Consider the following 27,616-nt stretch of genomic DNA (forward strand, 5'->3'; position numbering starts at 1 on the left):
TGCACCCAAGTAAAGATACAAATGACCATACCATGATTTCATGGCAAGGAAATATACCAGGAACTGGAGGCTATTCAAGAGAGTGAATTTGTAAGACACTGCTGAAGGGACAAAGATGTATTATTTCATATAAATTAGTTGCCTTAGATACAAATAAAAATATATATTGGTCAATTTATAGGAGCCATTTCAATCCAATTGATTCACAAAAGCACCTCTTTTTCAAGTCTCTGCCTGCTTGACCAGAAATATAAGCTTATTATTCAAATGAAGAAATGGAAATACAGCAAGAAATCTCAGGCTCTCAAGTCAGACTTAGGATCTAGCTTTACCACTGGGAAGCTGTGTGACTTTGGGTAAATCAATTCTCCATTGAGAAAAGCTACCTTCGCTTTCCTCATTAGTAAAATAGGGTTAATCCTATCTGCCCCACATAACTGCTATTAAGAATTAAAAACTGTACGCAAGAATGTTCCTATAGTAGGTGCTCAATACATACATATATAAATACATAAAAAGTAAATACATAATCTGTTTACATGAGTAAATTTATACACATGAATATATATATATAGAGAGAAAGGTGGATTGTTCTGTGGAAAAGTTAAGACGATGGGGGAAAAAAGAATATCTATGCTGTAGAGAGCAGACTTGTGTTACCAAGGGGGCGAGGGGGTGAGGGAGGGACAGGATGGGAGTTTGGGGTTAGTAGACGCAAACTATTATATACAAAATGGATAAACAACAAGGTCCTAGTGTATAGCACAGGGGGCAATATTCAATATCATGTGATAAATTTTAGAAAATAATATCTATGCTCTAAGAATTCATATATAATATTTTTGGGTACATGCTAGATGAAAAAAATTTGTTCTATTCCTCTGAACACAAAGAGGGACTTTAGGCAGCCCTCAGCCAAGCGTTCCTATTGGCATCAAAGAAATAGCACTTTCTTTTCCGTGAGACAGTCTACAACTCTCCCTTCTTCCTTCAATCTGCCTGGCTTTGCAAAACCTGGGCTTCTCTCATTTCACGTCCTTGACTGGCAATCTGCATCAGGGGTAGACAATCTTACTTTGTACTCCCTGTGCTCTACCCCCATTCTCTGGGCCCTTTTGCCCACATTTCCCTCTTCTTCCTCTTGGGAGCAATTCTTTCTCATCTGGCTCCCTGGAAAATGGTGCCTATCTTAGGACCCTCCATAGCATCCTTTCCTAGAATTTAACCCTCAGGTGTAGAGGCAGCACTATTTGCCATGGGTAGAAAAGAGTAAACAGTATTACTGAATGAGTCAGTCAATAAGGGTGCAACCACACCAAACCACATCTGATGTCAACCCCAGAAGGGTTTAGAGCACTTTAGAAGGTATGGTCTGATTTCTGCTTTCTCTCCAGCTCCTAGCATAATGTCTGGTACAGAGTTAGTGCTCAATGTATATTGGCTGGAAGAAAGGAAGGGAGTTAGTTTTTGTGCAACTTTTTTTTTTTTTTTTTTTTTTTTTTTATTAGTTGGAGGCTAATTACTTTACATCATTACAGTAGTTTTTGTTATACATTGATATGAATTAGCCATGGATTTACATGTACTCCCCATCCCAGTCCCCCCTCCCACCTCCCTCTCCACCCGATCCCTCTGGGTCTTCCCAGTGCACTTGTCTCATGCACCCAACCTAGGCTGGTGATCTGTTTCACCCTAGATAATATACATGTGTCAATGCTGTTCTCTTGAAACATCCCACCCTCGCCTTCTCCCAGAGTCCACAAGTCTGTTCCATACATCTGAGTCTCTTTTTCTGTTTTGCATATAGGGTTATCGTTACCATCTTTCTAAAGTCCATATATATGTGTTAGTATACTGTAATGGTCTTTATCTTTCTGGCTTACTTCGCTCTGTATAATGGGCTCCAGATTCATCCATCTCATTAGAACTGATTGGGAGTTTTTAACGGAATATAATCCCATTAAGATAGATCAGTTTGAACTTTTTCATCCTCACTTACCTGGCACCTAATGCATGTGCACTGCATTTACTGAGGTCCATAAGCATTTTATTGAGCACCTGCTGTTTACAATGCAGGGCTAACAGTCAAGACTCACTGACAAATGTGGTAATGTCAGTGTCTATATTTCGTAAGCTTCAGCCAGAGGCTTTTCTAAAATAACTGATAGGTATAAAAACAAAAGTAATATATACATTTTCCTACAATTAGACTCCACAAGAAAAACTCAGAGAATTGGGAGCTAGAGCTAGAGCATCACTCCTTTCTGTACCGGCCACACAGAAAAGAAAGGCAGTTGTGGGAAAAGCAGGCTTGGGTTCTGGCTCCAGCTCTGTCACGTGCTCCCTGAGCCGGGCTACCCATGCTGCTTAACCTTCTCTCTGCTGTGGTTTCATTAGTTATAAAAAGGGAGGACTGGACATGATTCTCTAAGGATTCTTTCTGATTGGAAATTCTATGTTTGTGGGCCACCAAAAATAGTTTTGATCAAACTATTTTATTTGATGGTTCTAAAGGTCAAAAGTGCCTGAAAGGATTAAACAAGGCAAATTATCCTGGATATAAAATAGGTAGTGTTAATGTACCCAAGAAATCAATTTTAAAAATTAGCTTAGTACTTAGGAAGTACTGTATCCACAGTGGGGACTCTGTGAGGCAGGGAAGAGTAGACACCACTTCCCTACACCACATTGTCACTAAAAGATTTTAACCATAAAACAGGTCTACAATAGTTAATATTTCAAGACCTGTCATTAATAAAGTTTAATAGTAGAATTGCCATTTTCTCCTTTAAAATAACTAAGACTAAGAAAGAGAAAAAGATGGGTTAAATAGTTGAAAAGATTATGGATTTTGACAGAGACCTGGAATCTTTCTCAACCACTAGATGGACTTTCTAAAACTGGAAAATGAGATCCTTGAAATGGAAAATTCACTGTATAGTTTTAACAGCACCCTGGACATAGCAAAAGATAGGATAAATTAACTTAAAAACAGGTCAACAGAAAGTATACAAACTAAAGCATAGAAATAAAAGGAAATAGAAAAAACAGAGTAAAGACACATGTGGGACACCAAGAGAAAAAAATCTAATTTGTGTGTAACTGGAGACCCAGGAATAGAAGAAAGGGACAGAATATGGCAGAAGTGATCTTTGAAAATTAATGGCCAAGAAATCCTCAAAACTGATGAAAACATCAACCCACAGAGTTAAGAAACTCAGCAAATCTCCCAAACCTCTTTTTACTTAAATACAAAGAAAACCACCACCATTTTGAACATCAAGTCAAACTACTAAAACCCAGATAGAAAAGTAAGGTGGTTCATATCATTTACCTACTCGTAAGTATCCAGGGGTTTCTCTGCTCACTCAGCGAGAAAGCCAAGGTCTTTAAGCTGTAGAAAGATGCTCTGCAGTCTGCACGGTCCCTGACCTGTTAGCTCTCCGACCTCATCTCCTATCACATGTCCCCTGGCTTAATTTGCTCCGGTTCTGCTGCCTTCCTTGCTGTTCTCGGTCAGGCACGCTCATCTATCGGATATTTGCTATTAGTCCTGCCTGGAACACACTTTCTTCAGATGACAGGTCTCATTTCCACAACTTTTTCAAGGGTTTTCCCCTAGTCTTCCAGTGAGCATTCCTGGACCGTCTTACTTAAAACTGCTGCTTCCTCCCAGAGCTTTCTATTTCTCCTTCCCTTTTCCTGCATAGCACCTATTATCTATGACATGCTAATTAAATGTTTGTTGTCTGACACTAGATTAAGTATGGGATTATTTGCCCAATGCCTAAACAGCGGCACTGGCACACAATTTTTAAAATTTTTATTAAGGTTTCCCCAGTGGCTCAGTGGTAAAGAATCCACTTGCAATTCAGAAACATAGTAGACGTGGGTTCGAACCCTGGGTCAGGAAGATCCCCTGGAGGAGGAAATGGCAACCCACTACAGTATTCTCGCCTGAAAAATCCCATGGACAGAGGAGCCTGGCAGGTAGGTAACTCAAATATTTGTGGAATAATTGCATGCTAAGGAAGGCTTGTGATGTCACTCAGTCATGTCCGACTCTTTGTGACCCCATGAACTGTAGCCCACCAGGCTCCTCCGTCCATATGGGGGTCACAAAGAGTCAGACACGACTGAGCAACTTCACTTCTAAGGAAGGCTTGTTTTACTACATGACATTTCTTTGAAACTAAAGACATATGTTACTAACCCATTGTCATGAAGCTAATGATTTTGATATACCTTCTGATGGCATCCTTGTCAGGTTATCCCACTCAAAGTTACTCTAGAACTCTAACTTAAATTAGTCCTTAGACCAATTTTTACTATCAAGGATTCACCGAGACACTATGAGGGAATTCAGTAGCTGTATGATAATCAAACCATCTTACATATTAGGGAGTGTATTTAGAAACAAAGAGAAGACTGGGAAAAGAGAAGTATTTTGTACTTACTCATCTGACATAATTTTTTTGCCAGATGGTAGTCATGGCCCATTTCTGCTCTCAGGAACTGGAAAACATTAAGAAATTCTTCAGCTGTGTAGTTTTACAGAGAATTTAAATGTCAGTTATAAACTCCCTAGAAAATATTCCATTAATGATTAACTCTTTTGCTTTTAACTTTTACACATGTTTTTCCAGGAGTGAGTCTGTAATCAATCAGTTAGTGAAGAATATTTAAGCACTTCTAATGGCAGGGCCACGGAGTAAGGATCTCACCTCTGTTTGACACAGCCACACTGTGCACACACTACCGAACAACCTGAGAATACTTTGATTCAACTGGCAAAGACACGAACACTTTAATATCCCTTACGTTCAGATACAGCTTTTATGAGTCCTTCATTATATGTATGCATAATTATATGCATAATTATTAGTCCATAAAAGTGAACTTAGTCCATAATTATATGACAATACAATTATGTATTTTCAATATTTTCCAATATTGATTGTTCTTATCCCATCTGTTTTTCCTTTTACTATTTTATTGTATTTTTTTGGTATAAAGTAACATTAAAAAATTTTTTTAATTGAAGGATAATTGCTTTACAGAATTTTGTGGTTTTCTGTCATACATTGAAAAGAATCGGCCATAGGTACACCCATGTCCCTCCCTCCCAGGCTTCCCTCCCATTTCCCTCCCCACCCCACCCTTCAGCCTGTCACAGAGCCCCTGTTTGAGTTTCCTGAGTCATACAGCAAATTCCCATTGGCTATCTGTTTTACATATAGTATTGTAAATTTCTATGTTACTCTCTCAATACATCTCCCCTTCTCCCTCCTCTCCTACCTCATCCATAGGTCTGTTTTCTATGTCTGTTTCTCCATTGCTGCCCTGAAAATAAATTCATCAGTGCCATCTCTTCAGATTCCATATATATGTCAGTATATATTTATATTTTGTTTTCTGACTTCTTCACTCTGTATAATAGGTTCTAGTTTTGTCCACCTCGTTAGAAGATTCAAATGTGTTCTTTTTATGGCTGAGCAGTAATCCATTGTATATATGTGCCACAGCTTCTTTATCCATTCATCTGTCAACAGACATCTAGGTTGCTTCCATGGTCTAGATATTGTAAAGAGCGCTGCAGTGAACACTGGGGTACATGTGTCTTTTTCAGTTTTGATTGCCTCAGGATATATGCCTAGGAGTGGGATTGCTGGGTCATATGGTGGTTTTATTCCCAGCTTTTTAAGGAGTCTCTCCATACCATCTTCTGTAGTGGCTCTATCAGTTTACAGTCCCACCAGCAATGCAAGACTGTTCCCTTTTCTCCACACCCTCTCCAGCATTTATTATTTGTAGACTTTTTGGTGATGGCCATTCTGACTGGCATGAGGTGGTATCTCACTGTAGTTTTGATTTGCATTTCTCTGATAATGAGTGATGTTGAGCATCTCTTCATGTGCCTGTTAGCCATCTGTATGTCTTTTTTGGAGAAATGTCTCTTCAGGTCCCTTTCCCATTTTGGTTGCTTGCTTTTCTGGTGTTGAGTTGTATAAGCTGCTTGTGTATTTTGGAAATTAATTCTTTATCAGTTGTTTCCCTTGCTATTATTTTCTCCCATTCTGAGGGTTGTCTTTTCACCTCATTTGTAGTTTCCTTTGCTGTGCAAAAGCTTTTAAGTTTAATTAGGTTCCACCTGTTTATTTTGCTTTTATTTCCATTACTCTAGAAGGTGGGTCATAGAAGATCTTGCTTTATGTCACTGAGTGTTCTGCCTATGTTCTTCTCTAACAGTTTAATAGTTTCTGGTCTTATATTTAGGTCTAACCCATTTTGGATTTATCTTTGTGTATGGTGTTAGGTAGTGATGTAATTTCATTCTTTTGCACGGAGCTGTCCAGTTTTCCCAGCACCACTTATCGAAGAGGCTGTCTTTGCCCCATTGTATATTCTTGCCTCTTTTGTCAAAAATAAGGTACCCATAGGTGTGTGCGTTTATCTCTGGGATCTCTATCTCGTTCCATTGGTCTGTATTTCTGTTTTTTGTAACACATTTTTCTATGTGTTATAAATTTTTTTCTTTTCTTATTTGTTGGGGTATAGTTGCTTTACAATGTTGTGTTAATTTCTGCTATACAACAAACTGAATCAGTTATATGTATACATATATCCCCTTCCTCTTGGACTGCCCTCTACCTCTTCATCCCATCCCATCCCATCCCTCTAGGTCACCACAGAGCACCAGGCTGAGCTCTGTGTGATGTACAGTAGGTTCCCACTAGCCATCTGCCTTATGCATGGTAGTATGTATATGTCAATTCCAGCCTCCCAATTCACCCCAACCCCTCTTCCTCACCATGTCCACATGTCCATTCTCTGCGTCTGCAGCTCTACTCCTGCCCTGCAAATAGGTTCATCTGTTGTATGTAGGAAATTTAAATGCTAAATAAACACACCCTGTCCCCAATTAAACAGCATCTGTATTTTTACCATCCAGAGAATTTTTTTTCTAGATAATTTTATTTAATTTTGGGGGGCTATGTTGGGTCTTTGTTGCTACATGAGCTTTTCTCTAGTTGTAGTGAGTGGAGGCTACTCTCTGGCTGTGGTGCGTGGGCTTCTCATTGCAACAGCTCTTGTTGGCTGGTCACAGGCTCTAGAGAGTGTGGGCTTCAGTAGTTGTGGCACGTGGGCTAAGTAATTGCGGTGCATGGACTCTAGAGCACAGGTTCAAGAGCTGTGGTCCACGGGCTTAGCTGCTCTGTGGCATGTGGGATCTTCCTGGACCAGGGATTGAACCCGTGTCTCCTGCAACAGCAGGTGGCTTCTTTATCACTAATCCACCAGGGAAGCCCACAGAGATGTTTGTTTTAAACATCTCCATGTACATCATTTTAGTATTTTTTTTTCCATAAAGGAACACATATATATTTACAAAAACTAAGATTATTCAGTAACTTAAAAAAAATATACCACATATCATGTTCATCTTCTCCCCATGGAATTAAACATTATTACACATTTTTTTACTTACTTAGGCTCTGTAATTGACAAATCTTCCATTATTATTTGGATAGCTTTTATTTAAAAAAAAGGACACTAGACTTGGGGGACTGTTCTTATGTGTGACATTCTGAACTATTTACATGTACACCAGGCTTACATGTAGGAATTCATTTGGTAAACAAATCAAGAAGGCAATCCTGGCATAGGAAACAGCGTTGGCAAAACATAGGAAACAGCAAAAGCATGGAGGCCTGAAATGTCACATGCAAAAACTGTTCACAAATGTTTACTGATAATTCTATGGAGGACAAAACAGTTTTACCTCACATGTTGTGGTATCAGAGTCTAACTTTTATTACTATTACACAACTTCATGTATACAGGAAGAACGTCGTAACAGTGCATTTTCATTTCCCCCCTTCTCATCCTTTGTATTATTGTTGTCACATGTTTTACTTGTACATAGTGGGTCCCTTGCTTTATCTGGGCAATAATTATACGTATGTTAGACCACCCAATAGTCTCCCCAAAGTCACTGATAGCCCTTTTTTCCCCTATGTATTTTATTTGAGAAATTTCTAAGGCTATGTGTTCAAGTTCATGGTTTCTTCTCTCTGTCCCCCTTCTTACACCCTCTGTACATGTGTGATATACACATACAGTGCTATGTCCTATGCCAGGAATGCCATTTTGTTTACCAAATGAGTTCCTACATGTCCCTCCTCCTTTCACTTTCTAAGATTCCGCTCTTGCCTCTTCCTCTTAATCCTTCCTTTACCCCCTTGTTTCTCCTGCTTCATTTCTCAATTACAGGACTCCCTGTTCCCAGAGAATTTTATCAACATCTCTACTGGCACATATTATAAATTGCATTAGATAACACAGTGTTTGTTAGTTCTCAAGGGTAAAGACATGTCTTTCTTATTTATCTCTAAATATCCCAAGTAACTAGCATGGTACCAAGTAAGTAGAAAGTTTTTCTAAAAGAGGTCTTTGGAGAGTTTTATGACAAAACGTCTCTTATTCCTGTTTCTGACTTTACCAGAATAATCTGAGTCACTGCCAGAATATTCTCTCATCTCTACCCTCATGAAAGTAGTAACAAAGATGAGTAATCAGGTAAGCTTCTGTGTGTGGGCAAGGATATTTTAACTATTTTTTTAGTCTTCAAGGCTATATACTATTTAGCTATTTTAATATTTTTAAGTTTTTTAAGTTATAGAAGCAAAACTTACTTCTGTCATTAACTCTAATGGGGCATGAGTATCCTTATTAGGGTTGCTGTCTTCCTCCTTATCTTCATCACTGGTATCCTCACCATCATCATCTGTTGATTCAGACAACTTATCATCGATATCCTCAGGGCAATGTTCATTATTTTTCTCCTGCTCCGCAATGAGTACATTTTTGCTCATTTCACCTAAAACAATATATATAATTTAGTAAATATTGAAACATATTCATAAATTTAAAATGGTCACTCCTAAATTATAATGTAGCAAGTGCACATGTTACTATGTATTCTCCTGTCCTGGATTTTTTATTTTTTTCATGACTAAACAGCACTGCAATAAACTTACCTGATTTCCATTTCCCCAAAAAAGGTAATAAAACTGCTAAGTGAAAGAGGAAAATATACAAACTGATAATACTGAGCTGATGTTAGTGTTAACTGTTTGGTACTTGAAACTGTAATAAATGGAAACTGTTTTGTTTATAAAGAATATAATTTTAAGAAAAAAATTCTTTTATCCATAGAAATATATTTCTTAAATTCTTATAGGAATATAAATGTAAAATAAAGACCTTGGGAAGTAAAAGTAAGGCTGGAGAGGCTGAAAAGTAATTCTTCTTAGGCAGATATTCACTGTGTGAATACTTGAGAATAAAATTGTCCCTCTCCATGGACACACACACACACATCAGATATATCTGAAGTGTTCTAGATATGACCAGAGGTTATATAACATTATTAATGATTTTTCTTAATGTCAACTCATAAGATAACTGAAAAATAAAACATAAGCACCACTCTGACTACCCATTCAATGAGTGGCGCTATACAGAGCCCCGCGACCACTAAAATGTACATCATTGATCTCAGGGTACTCACTCACACTCTAACTGGGGAGTCAGAAACATAATGGATAACTGTAAAACAATATGACAGTCCAGTGAGAGAGACGTGTACTGGGTACATGAGACAACACAGGAGAGAGGAGACACCCATTCCGGTCTGAATGGATCAGTTTTTCCAAGGAGAGGGGACAGCATGAACCAGTACACAAACAATGCGTAACACTTTGATGTGCTTATTATGGGTCAAAGTTGAGACTGAAATGGTGACAGATGTTGCCAGAGGGGTACAAGCTGGATAATGGATTCTAGCGGGCCGGGAGTCTTGGAGTTAGAACTTTATCCTAAGAATGAAGGGGCTAGTCATGAAAGATTTAAGTAGGGAAACAAGTATGATAAATTTTTAATTTCTGAAGGAACTCTTGGAGAGCAGGGTAGAAACTGTATTTTGAGGGCAGACCGATAAAAAAAAAAATATAAGAGCAGGGAGAGAGGTGGTTAGGGAAAAAAAACCACCTTTAAAAAGTCCAGGTAACATTCTGGAAGGGGAGTGAGATGGAGAAACCATAAAATCTTTCAGTCTTTTGTCATTACCCTCAGAAAGGCTGTGACAAAATGAAACACCTTCACATTTTCTCAAGTCTTATAGGAGTCAGAGATGTTTGAAGATTCCAGGATTCTGTACGGATTCCCAGCAGTAACTTTACTGAATAAAACTGTGGAAGAGGAAACTTGCAGATTCCCACCTCTTACTTCTGTTTCTTTATTTTGCATTCAGAGGCCTTATAGCTGTTAAAAAGCCAGCTCAAAATGAATTCTAATAATGGGAATTTTCTAAGCAGTTTTCAGACTGCATTTACTGACAACTCACAATAACACTTGCTGTTTGACTACAAATATGCCAAAAGACAGCAAAAACTAGAAAATATTATTCTCAGGAACAAAATCCCCAAACAGACTCAATGGTTGTGTATATGTGTGTATGTCTTGCTCTTCGTTTAAACTGGGGAGACAGTCTTACATATTGGTTAAGAAGGTTTGTTTCCTGAAATTCATTAACTAATTAAATTATGCTTATTCTTAGAAAATACATGTTGACTTAGGGTAAAGGATCATGAGATCTTTACCCCTGAAATCAACAGTTGCTTGTATATGAAGGGTTACTGGAGTATTTATACTATTTCTGCTCATTTTCTATAAGCTGAAATATTTCAAAAGAAAACATTTTAAAAAAAGTCCAGGTGAAAAAGATGGTTGATAGCACACTGTTAAAACAGGGATAGGAGGAGAGATATTAGAGAAATATTTAAGAGGTAAAATCTCCATGGCAGAGATTTTCCAAATTTTAGTAATTCTTATAACACTTCATCCATTTTGCCATATGAAAGTAAGCTATACTATTTACTTAGTATCTTTTTTTAATCTACCTTTTTAACTTAGAAATTTTGCTACATCATAAAAATTATTGGGAAGAAGTGGTTAAGATTCCATACTGCCAATGCAGAGAGCACAGGTTGGAATCCTGGTCAGAAAACTAAGATCCCACATGTCATGCTGTATGACCAAAAGATAACAAAAGTAAATAAAAAATTTTAAAAATTATACCCCAAATTGACAGAGGTATTAATAAAAGATAGAACAATCACAGCAAATATTATGCCATTACTCTTCTGAATACTACATATTAAATTATTTAATTCTGTCAACATCTCAATGAGGTGTGTACTGTTTCTATCCCATTTGTAGATGAAACTGAGAGATAGGAGACAGGTTAAATAACTCACCCAACTTACCACCACTAATTAAGGTAGATCTGGGAGTCAGTTTGCCTCCAGAGTCCATATTCTTAACCACGTTCTTATTTTTTTTTCTAATACACATTAAGATATACTACTATTGTAAAAAGTTTACCCTGTGTTTCCTAAAATTATCTCTTTGGGAAACACTATTGAGCTTGCCAGCTCTTGCTCTGCAGATGAATTTCACAGTTTCAACCTGAACTTGTGCTACATCATCCCCTGCTTTTAGAATTCTGAGTGTGTGGAAAGTCTTGTGCGATGTCTTCTTTGATGGGGTGTGGCCATGAGCTACTTTAAATATGTAGAAACACTGGTGTTAGAAGGAAGAAAATAAGGAAACCCAGGAAAGGTTGACAGAAGACAATGTTAAGAAAAATCAGGCTCTGCCCCTCCAAAGAAAAAGTTGGGGAAACTCCTAATTCCAAGCAAAAGATAACGTCCTCAAAAGAGATACCCAGAGTGTGATGCCTGGGTTATTCAGGCCATCTACCTGTTTCCTTTACAGTCTCCGCCGGCTCACAACCACTCTAACCTTACAGTGTGTACCCAGCCTGTTCACAGACTCAACACACTGGTGTCATCAGAGATGGTCATAATAGGGAATTAAGAACTTCATGTGATGTCACAGGGACTCACTGAATTCACAAACACTGAGGATCATGAGAGAGGCTCCCTGATCCCCAGATTGAAGGTAGTCCTCCCTCTGCCATTTACATTATAGTACCCAGCCCAACCTGTCTTTGTCTTACTTGTTTGTATTATTATTATTTAATAGCTGGCTATCTATGTGAACCTCATAGGGGCAAGCATCTTTCCTTTCGATAACTATTATACCCACAGCTTCCAAACAAGTGTCTGGCACTCAGTAAACCACTGTTGAAAGACTGGAACTTATTGCTTTCACAGGTATTTCAATCCATTCTAAACTTTAATATTCTATCATTATCATTTTATGTAATATACACCCCTGGATCACACCTGACTGCGTATCAGAATCATCCCATACATGAGTTTGAAAAATTACTGATTCCTAAGACCTGCCCCAGACTTAGAAGTTGTCAACATCCCAAAGGTCCTAAAGAAGGAAGGATGAAATAGAAGCTACAATTACTCAAATAAAATAAATGTTATTACCTGTGCTTTCTTTTAAGAAGAAAGATGACCATAGCTTAGATTGTAGATTTGTTTCTATTTCTTTGTTTGAAATACTCTTTGAAGATATTCTATTTTTAGTATTTGAAGAGATTTTATTTTCAATATTTTTTGAAGAGACTTCCTTCCTAGATGTTAAAGTATATAGTTAAAAAATATTTTCCTAGGTTAAAATTCTGTTAAAGGTTCTATATGGGTTCATACATAAATACACATTTAATATAAACATACAGTATATCAATAATAAATAGCTAAAATGCAGTATCTTCTTTGTGGAAAAACATTAAAAATAAGTTTTACTAATGTTTAAAATTCTGTTTCTACCAGGCATTTATCATCATGTAATGATTCTTAGAATCTTTTCAGAGTTAACATAGAACATATAAGCAATCTATTATATGAATGTCCCTGGCATATCATTACAATATGGTGAGATAAAACTATTTAAGGAATACTAGACTTTGGGTGTTTTTTTCAAGTCAGTTCTTACCATTGTTAAATGTTTATGCTTAGAGTCCAATGCTAATATTAACCCTTGCTCACAATATGAAGGAGCCTGTTTTTTTTAATTAAATGGCTGAAATAAAGATGGGTTAATTTTCTCTTTTAGCCTTTAAGTCTGAAACCTCATGTCAACAGATAACGTATTGAGACAGAGGACTTTTGTATGGTACACTGACAGGCACCCATGCTGGTGGAAAAACAACCCATGTTCATTTTTTATGGTCTTAAGATCATTTTAGTATGTCTTCTTTACTGAGTTTAAAAAATTCAACTTCTAGTTTGCATGACAAGATATAAAAAGATGTAAAGTATTATTTTTTCCCCCAAAGTTATGATGGCTCTGTTTTATCCCCATTGAAATATGACTCTATAACATTAGTAGTTAAGTTAGTGGTTTTGCACAGTGATTTAGCAAATAGGCTGAACAGCTTCTTACATTCCTAATACTATGGGAGGGAATGGAACCTTTACTTCCCCAGTATATGCTGCTAGAGCAAAACCCCTCTCTGGTGATAAAAAATGCACAGCAAAGAAGATTTACAGTTGTTCTTCTTCTGCCCTCCTTGATTTTCTAATTGTGAAAGGAGACATCAAAGACGAAACCCTACATGTGAAAAGTTGAGAAGTCACTTAAGTATTCAGTTTCTAGCATGACAGAATTCTATTATGCCAAAGGTCACCACAAATGATTACTGGAATTCATGTGCTTTAATATCTATTCCTTTTATCTATGAAAGGGGGGCTTTTCTCTAGATTAGATATACTGCCTTTTTATTATTACAGAATTTCATTGAATTTAAGAGCGTCTATTTCTTTTTTAAAAAAGATTAAACTATAGTTGGTTTACAATACTGTTAGTTTCAGGAGTACAGCAAAGTGGTTCAGTTTAATATATGTGTGTGTATACATATATATTCTTTTTCCATTAAAGTTTATTACAGGATATTGAATATAGTTCCTCGTGCTATACAGTAAATCCCTGCTGTTTATCTGTTTTATATATAGTGGTGTTTATCTGTTAATCCCATACCCCTCCATTTATCCCTTCCTTCTTTCCCCTTTGGCAGCCATAAATTTGTTTTCTGTGTCTGTGAGTTTGTTTCTGTTTGGTAAATAAGTCCATTTGTATTATTTTTTAGATCCCACACATAAGTGATCTCATATGATATTTGTCTTTATGTCTGATTTCCTTCACTTAGTATGATAACCTCTAGGTCCAGCCAAAGATACCACCTATTTATTATAAGACATACTAATATTTAAGAAAGAAAAAGCACTGCCAGTATAAGATGCCCATCAAATATAAGAAATGTTACAATATGAAGAAACTATGCATGCTTCAGAATCTATGAAATATTGTACTTATATATTCACAAAGTTACATCCCTAAAGAGGGGAATTTAGCTAATCTAGTTCTGAATATTTGAATAGTATGAAATGCCCTTAATGATTTTAATGACAGAACATGGAGGAAGCCTGAATAAAAAGGGTATTACTATTTGGAAGCAGTGAACATGTCATAAAAACACATATGAAAAGGGGCCAAAGGTTCGACGGTAAAATATGAATTCATCCTCTGCTCACTTTCTGATAAACAGTCTTTCAAACTGATAAACAGTTTCAAAGAAGAGGCCCAGACTCTAACCTCCTCTTCAACTACAATTTGTTGATTTCATCTGAGAAAGTGACTTATGGCAACAGTACCTCTAACCAATTAACATAAACAGATAACCAGTATACTCTAAAAGATCTGTTTTCTTTAAATACAGTTACAGTTGAGGAAAGATTAAAATTACTACTTTTTGGAAGACGGAAAGTACTTAATTTAGTATCTACTAAGGTTAGACAGTCAAGTTAAATATCCCACTGGAACATATTTATGCTAGAGAGCAGATAATCCAGGTTTTATAATTAATTAGAATGTTAAGTACATTAAATGTCCTCAAGTTTCTACTGGAATTAATAATTCTTTAAAGTTCATATTTTAAACTTTGTTTTAAAATTATTTATATTTATCAAATTATTTATATTTATATTCAGAGTGCCTGAAGAACTATGGACAGAGGTTCATGACACTGTACAGGAGGCAGTGATCAAGACCATCCCCAAGAAAAAGAAAGGCAAAAAGGCAAAATGGTTGTCTGAGAAGGCCTTACAAATAGCTGTGAAAAGAACAGAAGCAAAAGGCAAAGGAGAAAAAGAAAGATATCCCTATTTGAATTCAGAGTTCCAAAGAATAGCAAGGAGAGATAAGAAAGCCTTCCTCAGCAATCAGTGCAAAGAAATAGAGGAAAGCAATAGAATGGGGAAGACTAGAGATCTCTTCAAGAAAATTAGAGATACTAAGGGAACATTTCATACAAAGATGGGCACAATAAAGGACAGAAATGATATGGACCTAACAGAAGCAGAAGATATTAAGAACAGGTGGCAACCATACAAAGAAGAACTATACAAAAAAGATCTTCACGACCCAGATAATCATGATGGTGTGATCACTAACCTAGAGCCAGACATCCTGGAATGTGAAGTCAAGTGGGCCTTAGGAAGTATCACTATGAACAAAGCTAGTTGAGGTGATAGAATTCCAGTTGAGCTATTTCAAATCCTAAAAGATGATGCTGTGAAAGTGCTGCACTCAATATGCCAGCAAATTTGGAAAACTCAGCAGTGGCCACAGGACTGGAAAAGGTCAGTTTTCATTCCAATCCCAAAGAAAGGCAATGCCAAAGAATGCTCAAACTACCACACAATTGCACTCATCTCACCCACTAGCAAAGTAATGCTCAAAATTCTCCAAGCCAGGCTTCAACAGTATGTGAACTATGAACTTCCAGATATTCAAGCTGGATTGAGAAATGGCAAAGGAACCAGAGATCAAATTGTCAACATAGAAATCATCGAAAAAGCAAGAGAGTTCCAGAAAAACGTCTACTTCTGCTTTATTGACTATGCCAAAGCCTTTGACTGTGTGGATCACAACAAACTGTGGAAAATTCTTCAAGAGTTGGGAATACCAGACCACCTTACCTGCCTCCTGAGAAATCTGTATGCAGGTCAAGAAGCAACAGTTAGAACTGGACATGGAACAACAGACTGGTTGGTTCCAAATCGGGAAAGGAGTACGTCAAGGCTGTATATTGTCACTCTATTATTTAACTTATATGCAGAGTACATCATGCTAAATGCTGGGCTGGATGAAGCCCAAGCTAGAATCAAGATTGCTGGGAGAAATAGCAATAACCTCAGATATGCAGATGACACCACCCTTGTGGCAGAAAGCGAAGAACTAAAGAGCCTCTTGACGAAAGTGAAAGAGGAGAGTGAAAAAGTTGACTTAAAACTTAACATTCAGAAAATTAAGATCATGGCATCTGATCCCATCACTTCATGGCAAATAGGTGGGGAAACAGTGACAGACTTAATTTTGGGGGGTTCCAAAATCACTGCAGATGGTGACTGCAGTCTTGAAATTAAAAGACGCTTGCTCCTTGGAAGAAAAGCTATGACCAACCTAGACAGCATCTTAAAAAGCAGAGACATTACTTTGCCAACAAAGGTCCATCTAGTCAAAGCTATGGTTTTTCCAGTAGTCATATATGGATGTGAGAGTTGAACTATAAAGAAAGCTGAGCACTGAAGAATTGATGCTTTTGAACTGCGGTGTTGGAGAAGACTCTTGAGATCTGCAAGGAGATCCAACCAGTCCATTATAAAGGAAATCAGTCCTGAATATTCATTGGAGGGACTGATGCTGAAGCTGAAACTCCAATACTTTGGCCACCTGATGTGAAGAGCAGACTCACTTGAAAAGACCCTGATGCTTGGAAAGACTGAAGGTGAGGAGAAGGGGACGACAGAGAATGAGATGGTTGGATGGCATCACTGACTCAATGGACACGAGTCTGAATAAGCTCTGGGAGTTGGTGATGGACAGGGAGGCCTGGTGTGCTGCAGTCCATGGGGTTGCACAGAGTCGGACATGACTGAAGTGACTTAGCAGCAGCAGCAAAAGTCAGTGAGGTATAAATTTTGCTTGCTAATCTTGGTCTGTGTCTAAAGAGGCATTTACTTAAAAGAGTAAAAATGGGAATAAAAAAATGTGTCATACATTTTATAAAAGATAAAATATGATTATGGAATAACCTATAGATACTATTTTATCAGCCTCAACGAGTTGAGTTCTGTGGGTTTCATTTAGCCATTTTCCCCACACATCTATGAACTTGAAAGCTTGACCAAAAAATCCAACAGATCGAAGGTCCACCATCTATAAGACTTTATCCAGCATTAAAGATACACTTTACTTTTACTGCTGAAAATGGTTTGTTAATTAAGTGCCATTTGTTGGGTAGACAAAATCTCTGACATACGGGGTCCATGAGGAAAAAAGGAAATGAGTTATTTGGCCTCTGTGTACAGAGAAGTGTGAAACTCTTGTTTTATGAAAGTTCACACACTGCTTGTGGCCCAGATTAGAATGAAAACTCAATCAGAAGATTAAGGCAAAGAACTGGTGGGGAAAGAAAATGCCTAGATTTCCCTAATCCAACCTGGATAGAACCTTTCAGGAAATTCCACTTGCCAGTCAGACTGTGGAGCTGGAAAGAGGGTGGGGAGTGGAACGCAGGCTACGCTGAGAAAATCCATCAAGTCTGTAGGTCAGTCACACTGCTCCTCAGCATAGGTCCCCATGGTTTTCTGTGTCCCTACCTGATCTTTTACTTCCTTTTCTCCAGAACTGGCTCTGTTTACCTTCAACTCTCGGTGAGACTGGGCTTCCCTTGTGGCTCAGATGGTAAAGAATCTGCTTGGGTAAGGCAGCTGAGTTACAAAGCCATGCACCTATGAAGATTACTGGCTATCTACCTATCCCTCCTTCTCCCCTACTCCAAATAATAACCAAACCAAACCTAAACTCTTCTCTGCAAGTGAAGTTAACAGAACATGATCATACTGCTCTTGCAAAAAGTAGTTTGATAACCAGATGCAATTATTAATGAGATCAAGAAAACTGGCAGCCACTTGGGCTTTCCAGGTGGCACAGCGCTATAGAATCCTGACAATGCAGGAGATGTGGGTTTGATCCCTGGGTTGGGAAGATCCCCTCGAGTAGGAAATGGCAACCCCAGAATTCTTGCCTGAAAAATTCCAGGACAGAGAAGCCTGGTGGGCTCTAGTCCATGGGGCTGCAAAGAGTCAGACACACCTGAGCACACATGCACGCTGCTTTTCTTTCTTGGCCCAGACTGCATCTGATTTGCCCCTGGGGTTTAACTACCTCAGGATATGGGTTACCTCTTGCTCCAGTTCCAGTATTGCTTATCACAGTCTATGAACACTGGGGTTCATAGACACAATATTTATTTTCATTAATAGCTACTAACTCTCATTATTATTAAAGGTATATCATATTTCCCTCAAAGACTACTAAAATTTTCTTAGATTTTTATTTAAATCTTTTCAACCATGTAATAGGATACATAATATATAATTACATTTAGATTAATATAGTTAATGGGGCATTTATCTTTTCCTTGTTGTCTATAACATTTACTCTGAAATAAGCACAGATTCTGTCATTGATCTGTAATATATTACCTTCTCTTTAATATAAAAACACATATTTACTACACAATTTGCAAAAGTCAAAGTGAACCCTAATTTTAATTTTCAGCTTTGACAGTATGTAAGTTAAAACATATGTTGTATAAGGTATATTTTTCCCAGCCAATAATATTCAGAATAATTCAAAATAATTTTGATTTGAATAGAATTCTACTAGAAGTGCACTACCAATTTGTCAATAATTGAACCCTATGAATGTGTTTTATGATCAACTTTCAAAATGCAATTTCTCATGGAATAAATAATTGATTTTTTTTCAGTAGATAGATGATTATGTCAGGAAATAATGGACTCTGATGGTTTACCAGAATCAGTGCCTTGAACAAAGCAGGTACTTAATATTTAGCTACTAAATTGAAACTGGACTATGATTCTTTCAACACCAATCTCTTCAACTAGTTGGGGTGATTATTTTCCTTACTTAGTAGTAATTGTTCTTCTCATAGTAAATAAAAACCTGATTTTAAGGTAAATATTCCTTTAAAATGATATTCTCAAAGAAACAAGCAAGTATCAAAGTGAAACAAGAATAAGCAATGAAAGTTAAGTAAGTAAAATACAGAATACTTGGTGTTTAAGCAGTTGAGAAGTAGGTTTGAATATTATCTATACCCCTACATTTTTATCAAAATTCATTTTTCATTTAAAATATCCTCTTATCTAAGAAACAGTTGCTTTGACTGAAGTAAAAGCTAAGTGCTAATCCATGCGTTTCTGGCCTTTCAAATTTAATTGGGTGACAAATGACTGCATTATCTACTTCTAATTGCTTAAAAGGCATGATAGATCAGATGCTCAATGAGAGACATCTTCTTACTCTGACATTCCTTCATTTGGTTCAATCATCACTTTTTCTGAAAGAGAAGAAAAAAAACTCAACCCAGTATTTTATTAATGATGATGTTCTTAATAGGAATTCCTGACTGGCAAATATTTAGGCATTGTTTGAGTGACAGGCAGTGTAATAAAGGATTTAATTGCTAACTCAACCACACTCAACCATTCCTACAGACTATCTTCTTAATATTTAGGACAAAAGGGTGATCAAATACATTCTTTTAAAGTAATAAATCATTCACCCTTTGGATCAAACATTAGCAATCTGCCATTCTGTCTATCTTTTGGTGCCTATGAGAGAAGCAGAAATAAAAACTAGCATTATCAATATTATTTTAGCTTGAGGTACTTGAATAATTTATTCACAGCCTTTATATGAACATTTTTGTTATCAAGGCTAAAATATAGGGGGCTTCCTGATAACTCAGTTGGTAAAGAATCCACCTGCAATGCAGGAGACCCTGGTTTGATTCCTGGGTCAGGAAGATCCATCCACTGGAGAAGGGATAGGCTACCCACTCTAGTATTCTTGGGCTTCCCTTGTGGCTCAGCTGGTAAAGAATCTGCCTGCAATGTGGGAGACCTGGGTTTGATCCCTGGGTTGGGAAGATCTCCTGGAGAAGGGAAAGGCTACCCACTCCAGTATTCTGGCCTCGAGTATTCCATGGACAGTCCATGGGGTTGCAAAGAGTCAGACATGACTAAGCGACTTTCACTTTCAGGCTAAAATATAATTTTATACTAAAGTCAATTATTCCAAAATTATATAAATTGATGGTAAGAAAGAATCAAAGCATCCTAAAAATTAGTTTGTATAGTCTTACCTATACAGCATCTGTCCTGTCTAGATGATTCCTGCAAAAAACCAAAATATTTACTCTGTAAGTCTTTAAACATTTTTATAAACTTGGAATATAAATAAAACAGAATGCACAACTCAGTCTGTCAGCAGGGCAGTAAGCATGTATTTTGGTATTGTTTTTAGTAGCATTATTTTCATACTAAGTGAAAAACATTATTCCTCTGGATTATAAAATCTGATTTTAAAAAAGCATAAAGAAATTAAGGCTTCCTCTTCCCATTTCACCTTGAAATGAAGTGAAAGTTGCTCAGTCATGTCTGACTCTTTGCAACCCCATGTACTATACAATCCATGGAATTCTCCAGGCCAGAATATTGGAGTAGGTTCCTTTCTCCAGGGGATCTTCCCAACCCAGGGACTGAACCCAGGTCTCCCGCATTGTAGGCAGATTCTTTACCAGCTGAGCCACAAGGGAAGCCCAAGAATACTGGAGCGGGTAGCCTATCTGTTCGCCAGTGGATCTTTCCAACCCAGGAATCAAACCAGGGTCTCCTGCACTGCAGGCGGACTCTTTACCAACTGAGCTATCAGGGAAGCCCTGGAGTTTATGTAAAAAGAGCTATAGGGATAATTTTGCAAGTTAGAAAAGTGATGTACTAAATTAGCCTCTAATTATGTTACCTTTTTGGCTTTATATAACTTGGACTCTAGATCTGGATCCAAATATTGTTATGATACAGCAGGTTGAGGGTATCCCTTTCCTACTCAGCTGACCCCAGAAACCACAAATTCAGTGTGGCATGTGTTTACAACACTGCTTTCCTTTCCTACTTTAACAAAGAAAAGCAACACGTAAACCAAACTACCTGCCATACTCTAGTTCATCCGTGTTATGAAAAACACCTTTATCGATGTATATTAGCCAGAACAAGAAGTTTTTCAATGATATTTCAAGATGAAGTAGTTTTAGTAAAATATTTCAAAAAACACATTTAGAAATAAACCTTTGATTTTATGCAAAGATACAGTTTAAAATATAATTCTTACCTGATGAAAGTTCCTGTATGAGTTTATCAATACTTATAAGTTACAATGTTTTCTCTTGAAATGTTTTATCTTTTTAAAATTAGCCTATGTAGACTGATTTTTCTATAACTTAGTTTTTTATATATCTGAATACATTTCATTCTAATTGGAAAGAGAAAAATCAACTTTTAAGCTTTTTTTTAATTCACTTGCCCTTTCCACCCCAACAGTCTCCATACTCCAAGCCAGGCTTCAAAAATTATTAGTAGTAAAAAAAGAAAAAAAAAAAAGAAATTATTAGTAGTAATATCTAGGGATTTCTGGAACATAAAATTCAGGACCAAAACTGTAGACAATAAAAAGAGAAGCTTCATCATTTTGCATTAAGTTTCTCTCTTTTTAAATGTGTCTTCCTCACACTTATTTGCACTTGCAATAGTACACTTTTGCCTTAGGCACTGTTTTCTGGGGAACTGTGATCAAGCCAGACGTTATTTATGTTATTAATTTGATTATTCCTCTGAGAAGCTCACAGAGAGAGCCAAAGGATCTCAAAAAAGAAAGACATCTTTTTGGGAAAACAGTTGTAGAAGACCAAGCTCTAGGATAAATGAAAGATTCTACTCTTGATTCTCTACAGCAGTGGAGCTCTGAAGCCAAAACAATGCAATAATGAACCAAGTAAGATCTTAGCAAAAGAAATCTAAGGTGACCTCTCCTGAGAGGTACTTACATGCCACAGATTCCCCCATCCTGTGGGTGCCCATGTGTCTGGGTCTTCCTATTGTATTTAGAGCTTTCCTTTCCCATATTAAAAAGCCGAGACATTACTTTGTCAACAAAGGTCCATCTAGTCAAGGCTATGGTTTTTCCAGTGGTCATGTATGGATGTGAGAGTTGGACTATAAAGAAAGCTGAGCTCTGAAAAATTGATGCTTTTGAACTGTGGTGTTGGAGAAGACTCTTGAGAGTTCCTTGGATTGCAAGCAGATCCAACCAGTCCATCCTAAAGGAGATCAGTCCTGGGTGTTCATTGGAAGGACTGATGTTGAAGCTGAAACTCCAATACTTTGGCCACCTGATGCGAAGAGCTGACTCATCTGAAAAGACCCTGATGCTGGGAAAGATTGAGGGAAGGAGGAGAAGGGGACGACAGAGGATGAGATGGTTGGATGGCATCACCGACTCAGTGGCCATGGGTTTGGGTGGACTCCAGGAGTTGGTGACGGACAGGGAGGCCTGGCGTGTGCAGTTCATGGGATCACAAAGAATCGGACACAACTGAGTGACTGAACTGAACTTTCCCTTCTAGCTCTAAGGTCTTTATGGATTGCTACTTCCATCCTTTACCTGGACGAAACATCAGTGCATATAATTCACTTTCCAATTTCACCTGGAAAAGAAAGACCTAGGATATGCAGATCCCAGCCCTTGATGGAAACCCCATCTCTGCTAGGTCTGGCTTTATCGTTACCTAGGAAATGTTCACTTAATCTCCTTTCATAAAACTGAACACATCTTTGGGAGGCAGTACGAAGTAATAGTCAAGAGTTGGGGGCTCTTTGGAAATAAACTCACACACCTATGGTCAATTAATCTATGACAAATGAGGCAAGGCTATATATTATGCAGAAAAGACAGTCTCTTCAGCAAGTCGTGTTGGGAAAGCTGGACATGTGCATGTTAGTCGCTTAGTCATGTCCAACTCTTTGCGACCCCATGGACTGCAGCCCACCAGGCGCCTCTGTCCATGAGATTTTCCAGGCAAGGATACTGGAGTGGGTTGCCATTTCCTTCTCCAGGGGATCTTCCCAACCCAGGGATTGAACCCGGGTCTCCTACACTGCAGGCAGATCCTTTACCGACTGAGCTACAAGGGAAGCCCAAAGCTGGACATACCTGCATGTAAATCAATGAAATGAGCATTCCCTCACACCAAATATGCCAATAAATTCAAACTGGTTTAAATATCGAAGTTGAAGACATGACAACAAAAAAACTCCTAAAAGAAAACACAGGCAAAACATTCTCAGACATAAACCATAGCAATATTTTCTAGGATCAGTCTCACAGGCCAAAAAAAATAAAAACAAAAATAAACAAATGGGAACTAATCAAACTTAAAAGCTTTTGCACAGCAAGGGAAATCATAAACAAAACAAAAAGACAACCTACAGAACAGGAGAAAATGTTTGCAAACAATATAACTGACAAGGGATTAATCTCTAAATATACAAACAGTGCATACAGCTCAATACCAAAAATCAAATAACCCAATCAAGAAATGGATGGAACATCTAAAGACATTTCTCCAAAGAAGACATACAGATGGCCAAATACCACATGAAAAGATGCTCAACATCTAATTAAAGAAATACAAATCAAAACTACAATGAGGTATCACCTCACATGGGTCAGAATGGCTGTCATCAAAAAGTCTACAAACAATACATGCTGAGAGGGTGTGGAGAATAGGGAACCCTACTACACTGCTGGTAGGAATGCAAATTGGCACAGCAACTATGGAGAACATTAAGGAGGTTCCTTAAAAAACTAAAAATAGAACTGCCATATGACCCAGCAATCCCACTCCTGGGCATATACCCAGAGAAAACCATAATTCCAAAAGATACATGCAGAGAAGGAAACGGCAACCCATCCCAGTATTCTTGCCTGGGAAATTCTGTGGACAGAGGAGCCTGGCAGGCCACAGTCCACCAGGTTGCAAAGAATGTCAACTACCAGGTTGACATGACTGAACAAGCACTACTACTGCTATTCTGTCTCTGACAGCCTTCAAGACATGATCCCAGCACAAGCAGATGTCACCCCTTCTGATTGCTAAGCTTACCCGAAGCTCCACCTTCAGTCTGGAGCGGCCACCCAGGAATACATTGGGGGCCCTTCAAGTTGCTAAATGGACTCTCCCATGCACGTCCTAGGGTCTTTGTTCATCTACAAAATGGTACAGAATCTGTGTGCAGGGGGCATTCCCTCAAACACTAGGGTGCCACTAAGGATGCTGCGGCATCCTGATACAAAATGAAGTCAGGGAGCCACATAGTGTGGGTTCTCATGCATTCCCACTAGTCTCAATATTCACTATCAGCAGGAAGAAAGAAGATTCCCACACACCTTAGTAACAGCAAACTGCCCACCACTTGGTGCCAACAAGAAACCACCACAACTCTGAACTCTCTTTCTCCTCCAATGAGCTTTTGCTCAAAACAACCCTCCCCAGCTTCCTCCCAGAACCTAATAAAAGCCAGCCTCAAAAAAACATGCATGTACCACAATATTCACTGCAGTGCTATTTATAATAGCCAGGACATGGAAGCAACTTAAATGTCCATCAACAGGGCAATGGATAAAAAAGATGTGCTACATATATACAATGGAATGTTAGTCATAAAAGAGAATAAAACAATGCCATTGGTAGCAACATGGATGGACCTAGAGATTGCCATACTGAGTGAAGAAAGTCAGACATAGAAAGACAAATATCATATAATACCACTTATAAGTGATATAAAAAAAAACCAGGGTACAAATGAACTTATTTATAAAATAGAAGTAGAATCACAAATGTAGAAAAAAAACTTATGGTTACCAAGAGATAATGGAGGGGAGGGATAAATTGGGAGATTGGGACTGATCTATATATACTTCTATATATAAACAGATAACTAATAAGAACCTGCTATAGAGCACTGAAATTCTACTCAATACTCTAACACCCCTAGGAGAAAAGAATCTAAACACGAGTGGATACATGTATGTACATAACTGATTCACTTTGCTGTATGCCTGAAAGCAAGACTACATTGTAAATAAACTATACTTCAATAAAAAATTGTTTTAAATGGGCAGAAGACCTAATAGGCATTTCTCCAAAGAAGACATACAGATGACCAACGAGCACATGAAGAGATGCTTAAAATCACTAATTATTAGAGAAATACAAATCAAAACCACAATGAGGTTCCACCTCACACTGGTCAGAATGGCTCTTATGAAAAAATCTACAAATAATAAATGCTGGAGAGAATGTGAAGAAAAAGGAACCCTCCGACACTGTGGTGGGGATGTAAACTGGTGCAGGCACTATGGAAAACAGTACGGAGGGTCCTTAAAAAAACTAAAAATGGAGTTACCATATGATCCAGCGGTCCCACTCCTGGGTATATATCAAGAAAAAACTCTAACTTAAAAAGATACATGAACTCCAATGTTCGTAGAAGCATTATTTACAAAAGCCAAGATGTGGAAGCAATCGAAATGTCTATCAACAGATAAACAGATAAAGAAGATGTGCTGCATATATACAATGGAATATTACCACTCAGTCATACAAAATGAAATAATGTCATTTGCAGCAACATGGATGGACATAGAGATAATCATACTAAGTGAAGTCAGTCAGATGAAGACATATCATATGGTACCACTTATATGTGGACTCTAAAAACATGATAAAAGTGAACTTATTTACAAAACAGAAAGAGATTCACAGACATAGAAAACAAACACGGCTACCAAAGGGGAAAGCAGGGGGAAGGATAAATTAGGAGTTTGGGATTAGCAGATACAAACTTCTATACATAAAATAAACAATAAAGCCCTACTCCAGCATAGGGAACTATATTCAGTATTTTATAATAAACCATAATGAAACAGAATATGAAAAAGTATACTGTATGTACATATATATGTGTGTGTATATATATATCTGAGTCACTTTGCTGACACCAGAAACTAATACAACATTGTAAATTAACTATACGTCAATTAAAAAAAAAAAGTTGGGCTCTTGAGTAAAGACACTGGGTTCATATTCCATTCTGCCACTTCCCATCTAAACCTGGGTGAGTTAAAACTTCTGTAGGCCTCAGTTCCTCCATCTGTAAAGCAAGGGTCACAACAGTGCCAACCTCATTGGCTCATTATAAGCATTAAGTAGGATGATCTGGGTAAGGGGTTTAGTACAGTGCCTGGCACATAGGAGGGATATGGTAGAAACAACTTGATGTTACATCCAAAGGAAAAACTGAGATGATGTCTTCAGGGGCTGATTAAGATTGCTTAGGGAAACAAAAAGCAGGCTTTACTGTGATTGAGACAAGCAGGATAGCTCTAAGGACTTTTAATTAATTAATCAATCAGATAAGCCCTAAAGTAATGATACTTGCTTAGAAAGATCACTGACTCCAGGGAAAAAGCAGAGTAATTGAGAACACAGGTAAAGTTAAAGCAGAGACTGATAATTTTTCAGAAAAAGGTACAGCCATCACATAAGTATGTATTTTTCAAATGAGTATTAGTATGCACTTAATGTCTCTTAGCTGTATGAGCCTGAACTCCCAGTTGCAAGTTCCAGAAACCATGCTCAAGGTAGCTTAGGCACAACAGGGAAACCTTGGCTCATAGAATCCAAGAGTCGAATACACAAGCTGTGTGGAATCAGGACACAGTGGCTACAGCTGTGGTCACGAGAGTGTGGCGCTTAAGCGGGGACTTCCCCTTGCTCATCTCCACTTCTCCTTTCACATGGGTCTCATTCTTCTCTCTCTCAATGTAGGCAGATTTTCTACACATGATGCAAAACATAGCTCCCAGCTATCCTTAGGTTTTATCAGATACAGCCCTGGCTTTTCAGGAAAAATTGACTGTCAATAACCAAAACCCCAGTCAACAATTCGGTTAATTCAGCTAGTTTTTTGGGCTACAAAGAACAGATAAATTTAAGCCACTTAAGAAAAAAAACTCTAGTACTTAATGTACTTCATGTCACACAAATTGGCCCTTGGTAAATATTAACATTTATTAAATGAATAGAATAAGAAGGAATGCAACAAGTGAAGTGAAAGTCGTTCAGCCATGTCCAACTCTTTGTAAGCCCATGGAATATACATGGGGTCCGTGGAGTTCTCCAGGCCAAAATACTGGAGTGGATACCTTTTCCCATTTCCAGGGGATCTTCCCAACCCAGAGATCGAACCTAGATCTCCCACATTGTTGATGGATTCTTTACTAGCTGAGCCAAAAAGGAAGCCCAACAATACTGGAGTGGGTATAGCCTATCCCTTCTCCAGGGGATCTTCCTGACCCACGAATCGAACCGGGATCCTCGGCATTGCAGGTGGATTCTTTACCAACTGAGTTATCAGGGAAGCAACAACAGAGTAAAGGAAAAGAACATATTAAACTAGAGCTTTGCAACATGGTAGCCACTCACCATATGTGGCAACTGAGCACTTAAAGTGCGATTAGTTAGATTTGAGATATGCACATCAGATTATAAAGACTTAGTACTGGACTCTTTGGTGGTACA

General features: G+C 37.8%; 1 protein-coding gene across 11 annotated transcripts in view; it reads right to left on the bottom strand.

The window, feature by feature from the left end:
• ERICH2 (glutamate rich 2) overlaps positions 1–27,616 on the bottom strand; it is a 38,230-nt gene that overhangs the window by 3,658 nt on the left and 6,956 nt on the right. For 2 of the 11 annotated variants that reach the window (XM_020900494.2, XM_020900496.2), the window contains exons 2-6: positions 20,282–20,312; positions 19,438–19,474; positions 12,471–12,616; positions 8,697–8,881; positions 4,458–4,515 (exon numbers count right to left, since the gene is read on the bottom strand). In XM_020900494.2, coding sequence (XP_020756153.1) covers positions 4,458–4,515; positions 8,697–8,881; positions 12,471–12,616; positions 19,438–19,466 — 418 coding nt within the window. In that variant the 5' untranslated portion in view covers positions 19,467–19,474; positions 20,282–20,312. Of the gene's footprint in view, positions 1–4,457; positions 4,516–8,696; positions 8,882–11,826; positions 11,932–12,470; positions 12,617–19,437; positions 19,475–20,281; positions 20,313–27,616 lie in introns of those variants that run through there. The other 9 variants (XM_020900497.2, XM_020900498.2, XM_020900500.2 and 6 more) reach the window with 5 other exon arrangements.

This window comes from Odocoileus virginianus, chromosome 13 (genome assembly GCF_023699985.2).
Source record: "Odocoileus virginianus isolate 20LAN1187 ecotype Illinois chromosome 13, Ovbor_1.2, whole genome shotgun sequence".
NCBI classification, from domain to species: Eukaryota; Metazoa; Chordata; class Mammalia; order Artiodactyla; family Cervidae; genus Odocoileus; species Odocoileus virginianus.